Below are 9,434 nucleotides of genomic sequence, written 5' to 3'. Positions count from 1 at the left end.
GTTACTGTATGCGTGTTTGAACATTGCTAGTTGTTGCTGCCACGTTCTGTGGTATCACGCGTGCTATATCCTAGGTCCGTGGCAGTTAAATTTTCGATGAAAAGAGACCATATTTGATGTAAAATTAAGCCTTGATTTTTATTGCATTGTGTAGGGATCCTAATAATTTGCGAGACTTCTTTAAATTTTCTTGTTGCGATACAATGTACAAAACTTGTCACCCTTAGCCTATCAGCGGATGAAGAAGCTTAACATTAGCCAGAATTATTATTATTATTATTATTATTATTATTATTATTATTATTATTATTATTATTATTATTATTATTATTATTATTATTATTATTCCTGATAACCTCGAAGGAGTCCGAAGACTCACCGGTCCCAAAATCTTCGGCGAAAGGCAAGAAAGAGGAAGATGGGGGGGGGGGGGGGTTAAGAATACTAAAAATCTGAAATTCTATCTTTTTGATTTTTTAAAATACAATTTAATTAAAAGTACAAACATTATATTACAAATAACCAAGTACAGGCGGCGTTCTCGTTTAGTGCTTTTCAGTATCAACCATGTGAATCCGGGTAAAAAATATTTAATAAAAATGAACAATTTCACCCTTTTGTGTTTTTTTCTGATTTTTAATTAGTTCATTAAGAATTATTAATACAGTTGCTAGTAATGAAAATAGGTCTCATTATGAGTTTCACTACATTGATTATGTTTTTTTTTTCTTTTTTCTCTGCGACTGTCATTTGACAAACCACTTGAAAGAAGTTAATCGAATGTTTTTTATAATTAATAATATTATCGCTAGGTTGTCGCTGAACAATCTCTTGGGTTCCTTTCTTTTCAGGTGTCTGTTGGTAAGAAAATGAAATAAATTTCTAGGAGTGATGGAATAAATTTCAGTAGTGTTTCTCCTTTTTAGATAATCACTTTATATGACCGCGTGATTGGGTGCTTATAAATTTCCGTCCACTAATGTGAACGCGGCAGCTCGTTTACCCGTATAAGCGGCTGCTATGTGAATTGGTAATTTTTTTTTTTTTTGATAAACTATGCTATTTCATTTTTCAAAAAAGAAAAAAAAACATAACACTAAAATTGGTATTCGAGGTATGGCTAATTTTTCTTTTGCTCGAGCTCACCAGTTTTCGACATGCTTAACTTTGAAGTATATTTAAGGCACGTAAAGCAAGAGAATTTAAATTTGTGCTCTTTGAGCGAAATCATATTTCTTTAGTATTAGTATATATATTTACAAACATATCAAAGCTATTTCAATTCATTTTTTAAATTTAAGTTTTTCACATATGAAAATAACGCGTGATTTTTCATTTTATGGAGGGTGCAGAGTTATGGCTAGATTTTTTCTCTCTCAGAGTAGTGCGTGATTGGAATAGATTGCGGTTGAATGCTATGTGTGCAAGCAGCATGAATGAATTGAAAGAACAGGTATGTGAACTGATGTGAATAGTATGGCTTCCCTCGATGAGTTCCTAACTACCTGGAGGTCTCTCTTAATGATAACAATAACAATTCCACTTTGCCCTGAATGATAAGGTTTTCTAGGTTATCATTTTCATATCTTGAAATGTGACCAAAATATTGAGAATTCTTTCATTCACAATGTTACATAGCTGCCTCTTGATTTTTAGTCGACTTATTATACCGTTAGGCCCATCCAGGAGACTCTCAATATTCTTTTTCAGCACCACATCTCAAAGTTGTTTATCCTGTCCATATCTTTCTTGCTGAGTGTCCAAAATTCAGCACCATAAATGAAAATCAAAAACACCAAGCTGTTGACCAGTTTTGATGTAGTGGTGGTGGAAATGTTTCTGTCTTTTCATATTTTCTGCAATTGCACCATTGCTGACCTCACCATGGTAATTCTCCTTTTAATTTCTGGTTGACATTTATTCTTGGTGCTTATTAGAGCTCCAAGGTAAATGAATTCATCCACCTTCTGGAAGTTAATGTAATGGGCGAAATTGTCATTTTCATTGATGGCCATGTATTTTGTTTTATCACAATTAATTCTTAAACCATATTTCATGCTTTCCCATTCAAATCGTTCAATGAGGGAAATTCTCCAGTTCTCCTTTGCTGCTGGCAAAAAGAACAGTATTGTCAGCATACCTAAGATTGTTTATCTTTTTGCAACCAACTGAGAAATTGCTATTGTGTCTGTTGAGTGCCATTCAGATTAATGTTCTCCATAAAGATTGTGTAGATTAGGGGAGAGTATGCATCCTTGTCTCACACCTTTCTTGACGTTGAACCACTGAGATGTTTTTCCATCCATCTTCACTGCAGTCTGATTCCTCTTGTAGAGTTGTTTTAAAAGGTGTGTTATTCTGGGATGTCCATTTTACATAGTATTTTCCACATGCTCTCCTACCTGACACAGTCAAATACTTTCGTGTAGTCAATGAAGCACATGTAAGGTTTATGTCATTTAAGAAATGTAAGGTTTATCTTTTTACATTACTTTGATGAAAAGACTGAAGTTCAATCTGTCATTGATGGAAATGATTAAGTTTTGATGATGTTTTAAGCAAAGCTGAGTTTGACTAGTCTCTGACCAAAGTGAAAAACTTTTATTCTTCCTGATGAATTGGATTTTCCTCCCAAAAATTAAGTGCACTGTTTTAAGAATACAAACAGTTTTACAGACAACACAAAACTATCATTTCTCAACCAGCTAGCCAGTGAGTGGATAGAAATAATTGCAAAATTATTTGGGGATAAGACCAAGGAAGAGACATTCAATGTAAGTTAAGTTTTCTTATTATCCATTTCAAAGTCAGATTTTGTAGAAGGCCTGTCTCTTGTCTAATTGGCAGTTATGCCTTCTGATTTCTTGCAAAAGTTGTTGGATACATCTGTCCAACTTTTTTGTAATCACATCATTCTTTTATAATATGTAATAAGAAAACATACTTTCCCACTGTCTCAGTTCTGCTTCATCTTAAGTACTGACAGTGCAAGTAAAGTATCTCCCACTATACCCATGAGCACGCTAGCCATATGTGCAATGTGTGCGATGCACACAGGTGCCAGGATAGTAAAGGCACCAAAGGCACACATACTTTCCCACTGTCTCAGTTCTGCTTCATCTTAAGTACTGACAGTTCATGTAAAGTATCTCCCACCATACCCAGGGGCATGCCAGCCATATGTGCAATGTGTGCAATGCACACAGGTGCCAGGATAGTAAAGGCACCAAAGAGGAGGAAATACTTTAAAAAAAACGTTTTTTTAAAGTACTTTTTTATTGCAGGGGGGGGATAGGGGCACCAACTAAAGTTTTGCACATAGGTGCTGGACACTACTGGCACACCCCTGACCATACCAGTAGATGATCAGGATGATTGCTTCCCCCCCCCCCCAGCCTCATTTGAGAAATTAATGTAAAGAAATCAGAAGTAGGGTCTATGGAGCTACACTTCTGAATGTGTTGATCTACAGGTTATCGAAGAAATGACTTCAGTGAGTTTGACTGGGGTTAAAATTAATTTGATATTTGCATCAAGCAAGAACATTCATGTTTCTAGAACTGGAAACAGTTTATCTTAATATGACAGATGTTTTTAATTCTAACCACTTGACACAGCTCTAGACTAACAGTTTCTTTATACTTCATTTTTGGGGAAATACATACACTTAAATAAGGCATGTTTTCTGAATACTTTACTTTTCAAATAAACAATTCACTTGCACTATTCTAAATGGATTATATGTCAGTTGTCATTTATCTACAGCTGATGCTGAGAAAAGTTATACAGTGTGGTGTCTGAATATTTTTGATAGTATAGCATACAAAATATATATATGTGTGTGTGCGTGTACTTTTATACTGTAATAAAAATGACTAACACTGGGTTTATTGATCGTAAAGATTTAATTCTACTAGTCACCTACTAGTTTTGGCACATTAAACTAGTATTTTCAGATTTTCTTTATCTGTTGCCTTTCTTCCTGTCTTCAAAGTGCTTATTGTGAAGATGGTAATCACAATCTGATTTGATGCTGTTTGTTGACTATAAATATGTTATAATACTTTTTAAAAAATGCTTTAACATGTAAGGGGAAATTAGAATTTATTAGACTCTTATGCATTTTGCTCATTGTAATGTGAGCAAATCTCTGAATTATTCAGAGAGAAAAAATAATTGGTTACAACATTCAAAATATTAATATCTAATACCTCTGTCATTTGTATACAGAAAAAAGTAGTGCATCATCAGAATTCCCATTAGGATTTTTATCTATGGTGATGTGGAAAGCTTGTAGAATGATTTAAATAGGCTGTCAGTATGGGCAAAACATAATAGGTGTCAGTTTAATGTGGAGAAATTTGGGATAAATCAATTACAAGCTGTGTACCACATTGATGGAACTGTACTCCAGGAAATAGATGAAGCTAGGGATTTAGGAGTGGTGGTAGACAGAGTTGAAGTTTAGAGGGAATTTTGCTAGGGTTGTTAATGTAGCCAATAAGATTACTTAGTTATTGAAGAATATACTAACAAGTAAATATAAGGAAGTTTACTCTGTTCCCTTCCTACTTTTACCCTTCCAGCTCTAGTTTTCTGATTTAATATGTTCACTTGTTCACTGAATAGGTGTCTCTTCTGCTTTGGATTAAATATCTGTGGACATATCAAGGCCTCTTTATAAGGCTTTGATATGTCCACCTCTGGATTACTGTGCTCAGGTCTAGTCTCCTGGGTTTCTTGGGGTTGAGAAAGTGGTAGAGAGGATTCAGAGGCAAGCAACCAGGATGGTGAGTGGTCTGTAAAATGTTTCCTATGAGGATGGATTGAGTGTATGGATTGCAAAGTTGGTTGATAAGCAAAAAGGAGGGGATGTGATAGAAACATTTAAGTTACTTAAAGGGTTTTATAGGAATGATGCAGGGGAAATGTTTCAGCACTTGGCTAGAGGGTAAAGAATAAGAGGCCATTCCTGGAAGTTGAGTAAAGGTGTGATTAGTAAGGTGTGAGGACTAGATTTTTCTAGTGAAGAATGAATGGAATGGGTTCAAGGAGAGATATGATAGATTGTGTGGATAGTTTGGGTCTCCTGCAATGAGTCTTTGGACTCTTGTGGAGGTATCTCTACAATAATAATAATAATCTATTACTGTTTTCCTCAGTTTTCACTTGGTCCCTGATATGCCATATAACCCTTTTTCATCAGAGCTAATTACTATGCAGCCATCTCTGTTTCCTTCTTACCTTTACCCTTCCAACTCTAGTTTTCCTGATTTAATGTATTCACTTGTTCACTGAATAGGTGTCTCTTCTGTTTTGGATTAAATATCTGTGGCCAGATGTGTGTATTCCAAATCTCTTCTGTTATCATCCTCACAAATATTTTGCATAAAAAATACCACCAAATTGAATTTAACTAGCATGCCATTATTAATCAGGATTTGAAAAATCTCAGAAAATTAGTGCATAATTATTTTTTTTCATTGTATAAATTGATATCAATAATTTTTAGATAAAAGTTAGTTTTCAAATGGTTTGCCTAATTATATAACTCGGAACCCAACACACTGCAGAAATTCTCAAAGCCATTACTAGCACTGATGCTTAAATTTATATATTTAATGTTATTACAGTTTATTATTAAATTCATACCTAACAAGACCTGAAGACAAAGCTGACCTCCTGGTGTCATTTTCTTCGAGCTGCTGCATAGATGATAAAGGCAAATCACCTCCAGCCAATACTAAGAAGAATAGCAAGATGTCAGCTTTACCTTCAGACTTTTTCCCAGAAAGATAAGGAAGCATCTTGAACAACCTAGGTAGCAAAAAAGTCTTCAGGTCCTAATTTCCCATAGTTGTACTTAAGAGATGTACTCCAAAACTAACATCTGTCCTTTATCATCTCTACACCCTTTATACTCAGCTGGTATTCACTCTGCAGCATAAAGCAAAACCAATATTCACCCAATTCCCAAAAAAAGTCTATTTTTTGGGGGACGGACTTTCACTTCAGTGATACCTAAATTAATGTAGATCATCAAAAGTCAACTCCATTACCATATAATTACCAGCTGATCACTGACCGGAGTGACAGATGGAGTTTGCCACTCAAGATCCACAGCACATTTCCCACTGCTGGATAGGTGCCACAGAAATGTTTGGAGAAACATTTATAAGGCATTTAATAGGATCTAGCATATACCAGTATAATTCTACCAGTATAATTATAAATGCCTTATAAATGGAGAAACATTTATAAGGCATTTAATAGGATCTAGCATATACCAGTATAATTCTACCAGTATAATTACCAGCTGATCACTGACCGGAGTGACAGATCAAGTTTGCCACTCAAGATCCACAGCATGTTTCCCACTGCTGGAGAGGTGCCACAGAAATGTCCCACTGCTGGATTGGGTTGTGCAGCAAATTGTCACCTTATGGTCTGCCTTTCACCCATTGTATTCGGATAGCCAGTTTTCTCTCTGGTTGTTTTCTTTCTATAATGGTGGACATATTTTCTCTCTCTCTCTCCCCCCATATTTCTCTACTAAGGCAGAGACATCCTCAAGGCTCTGTTACCCTCTTCCTCATATATATATATATATATATATATAGCCTTCTCTCACTGACTTCAACCCTGTTCATTGTTTTCATAAGCACCAAGATTTTTAACAACTGTCCTTACTGATCTTTATATAAACCACCCTTCAATGGGAAGAATGATGACATCGTCGTTACCTTCATTGCTACCAAAACAGAGTTTCATCTTTTTTTTTTTTTTTTCCCCATGAAAAAACGATATGAATTCATCTCCCTTACCTTTTGTTAACACAGCTCAAGAGTCAGGATTAAATCTCTCTTTTTGTACTGACATTTACTCTAGCCTTTCCTAGCACAAATCCGAAATCTGCCCAACCTTAGAATACTGCGGTTTCGTTTGGTGTGGTGTGCACCAATAACCTTTAAGACTTTCTTGGTTGGCCAAAAGAGGATGGTTTGGCTAATTAATTGGTGATCTTCCTCTCACAGACTTGCTCCACCGACTGTCTTGCAGGCAGTTAGGTTCTGCATTGTGCTTTTCTACAGATGCTTCCATAAGCACTGTTCCACAGAACTGGCATTAATCATTCCCCTCCCCATTTCTGCTGTGCCTATCATAACACAAGCAACACCCACCCATCATTCATTTACAGTTCAACTGTTAACCCACCAAACTTGTTACTCCTGCTTCATCTACATCTGCTCTCAGGAACAGCTTTCCCCATGAAGTTTTTTTCCCAAAGATGACACCCTCCAGCTCTTCAGAAAGAACATTAATAGATTCCTTTTCTCTTTGCCATGTGTGGATAGGATAATAATCCTATCCACACATGACAAAATTGACTATAATTCTGTATGTGGAAGTGATATAAAAAAAATCGTTTGCATATACCTTGATGAGGTATATTCAAATTAATGTTTGTAAACAAAAGTTTGCATATACTTAGACAGTTATGTAGGGAAGAGCCTCTTCTTAAGAAGGTATTATTATTATACAGGTATCTCCATGGATCTGTAGTTGACTCAGTTGGGGAGATCCTAGTAGGCGTTGCACCAACCAACATATTCACAATACCTGTTATGCTTTGCTTTGAACTTATTTACCAACAAAACATCACAGCTGAGTCTGGCAACCCATTACATTCACCACCCTCCCAGCAAAACATCTAGTCCTCACCCCTTTGCTAACCACACTCTTGCTCAATTTCCAGGGATGAACCCATATTTCTTCCCCATTAGTCAAGTACTGAAACTTTCTTCTGTATCAAACCTATAATAACATTTAAGTAATGTGTCTTTATCATATCTCCCCTTGTTTTGCATATCAACTAATTTCTGTATTCCACAAATTTTCAACCTTTCCTCATGAGTATTTTATAGACCTGCCACCATCTTGGTCACTTGTCTCTGGATCCTCTCTACCCATTTCTCATCCTCAAGAGGTGAGGAAGAAGTTGTAAGCTGCTCATGATCACCTGGAAACTCAGGCAACCAGATCTGTGCACAGTAGTTCATATGAGGCTGTATCATGGCTTGTAAAGAGGTATAATAACTTCCTTATTCCAGCATGTCAGTATGTTCTTTACTAATCAAATAATAACCCTATGAGCTGTTGTAGCCACCTTTGCAATATGCCCTTTGGACACAGCCTTCCAGTATCCCCAAATTCCTAGCCTCGTCAATTTCCTGCAGCCCAGTGTGGAAGTTAGGAACATTTGCAATATTTTGCTTGATAACTTCATTTACAAATTTTCTGCAAAAAGTTTGAATTACAAAGAGAATTATAAATGAATTAAATGACGATGTAGGAACTTGACATTGTTATCATTCAGAAATGTGTGAGCAGAGCTAATCTGAGGTGATATCGTCATCTAAACAGAATGAGAGAGGAAAGATTAACAAAGCAAGTGTTTGATGTAGGGAAGGTAGGAAAAAGAGCCAGAGGAAGAACAAGGTAGATCAATGCAGTTAAAAGTATGTTAGAAAACAGTAATACAAGATCTGGCAATGTTGAAGTTCTGACAGATAGCAGACTAATTTGGAGGAAAATAGTTGATGGAAGTTAGTAATAATGTAAACTTTTCATTGAGTACTGTCATAGTGTCCTGTACACCCGTTTAGGGCACATGTCAACAGTTTGATTATGATGGTTATAACTTATCTGTTAGAGCAAAAGCTAAATCTTTTAAGTGGCTTAAGGATATATATTTGTAAATTATTTATTTTTATATTAGCTATTGTATTTGTTTAAAAAAACACATTGGTTTAATCCTGGAATTCTCTTACAATTAATATTTTATTTATATTCATAGTTCATCTTCCTCATAGCTGTATCATATTCTAATATGGATCAAACAACGAAATCCAGTAATGAAGGTATGTTTTTTTTCCTTACCTGTAATAATTAGTCATTTTGCAGATACTGTACATGTGTTTTTGTACATGTTACAGCAGTATATTATAAGTTAAGCCACATGTTTCAGCACATATCTGAGATCTATGTGAAAGAGAGTGAAATGAATTATAGATGGGTCATTAATCTAATTCTCTCTTCTCTACAGAATTAGGTATTTTAGGGACTCTTAGTCACCACCCAAAATGTGAGAACAATATTCAGTGGTTGAATAGGATGGATGTATAATTTGAATAGAATTAATAGTTGTTCAAAGGTAAAGTAACACCTTGAGATAAAAGAGAGAACCTAATTTTTTGAATGCTGACAAGGTGAGATTTGTAATATGTTTATGCCAGGAAAGATTTGAGGTTAGAATTATCCCAAGTGCAGAAATCTCATATTGGCAAGAGATTTGCATGCAATTAATCCAAGTCAGGCACATTCCACTAGATTGGATGTTAGAGTAATTCCTAATGGATTCACAGAAGAAACAT

The 9,434-nt window shown here is 35.5% G+C and overlaps 1 protein-coding gene across 4 annotated transcripts in view; it reads left to right on the top strand.

Annotated features, from left to right (window-relative positions):
* The first annotated feature begins 537 nt into the window (after window positions 1-537).
* LOC150092978 (cotranscriptional regulator ARB2A homolog) overlaps window positions 538-9,434 on the top strand; it is a 216,902-nt gene continuing 208,005 nt past the window's right edge. Inside the window, exons 1-2 of one of the 4 annotated variants that reach the window (XM_090413574.1) lie at window positions 538-579; window positions 8,858-8,921. In XM_090413574.1, the coding sequence (XP_090269700.1) occupies window positions 8,891-8,921 (31 nt within the window). In that variant the 5' untranslated portion in view covers window positions 538-579; window positions 8,858-8,890. Of the gene's footprint in view, window positions 580-700; window positions 862-958; window positions 1,031-8,857; window positions 8,926-9,434 lie in introns of those variants that run through there. The other 3 variants (XM_090413573.1, XM_090413572.1, XM_090413575.1) reach the window with 3 other exon arrangements.

The sequence above is a fragment of the Typopeltis vanoorti genome, chromosome 24 (assembly GCF_054136105.1).
Source record: "Typopeltis vanoorti isolate ZY-2024b chromosome 24, IOZ_Tvanoo_1.0, whole genome shotgun sequence".
In the NCBI taxonomy this organism is placed as follows: domain Eukaryota; kingdom Metazoa; phylum Arthropoda; class Arachnida; order Uropygi; family Thelyphonidae; genus Typopeltis; species Typopeltis vanoorti.
The sequence above is the reverse complement of the archived record's forward strand: the minus strand, read 5'-3'. Positions and strand labels throughout refer to the sequence as shown.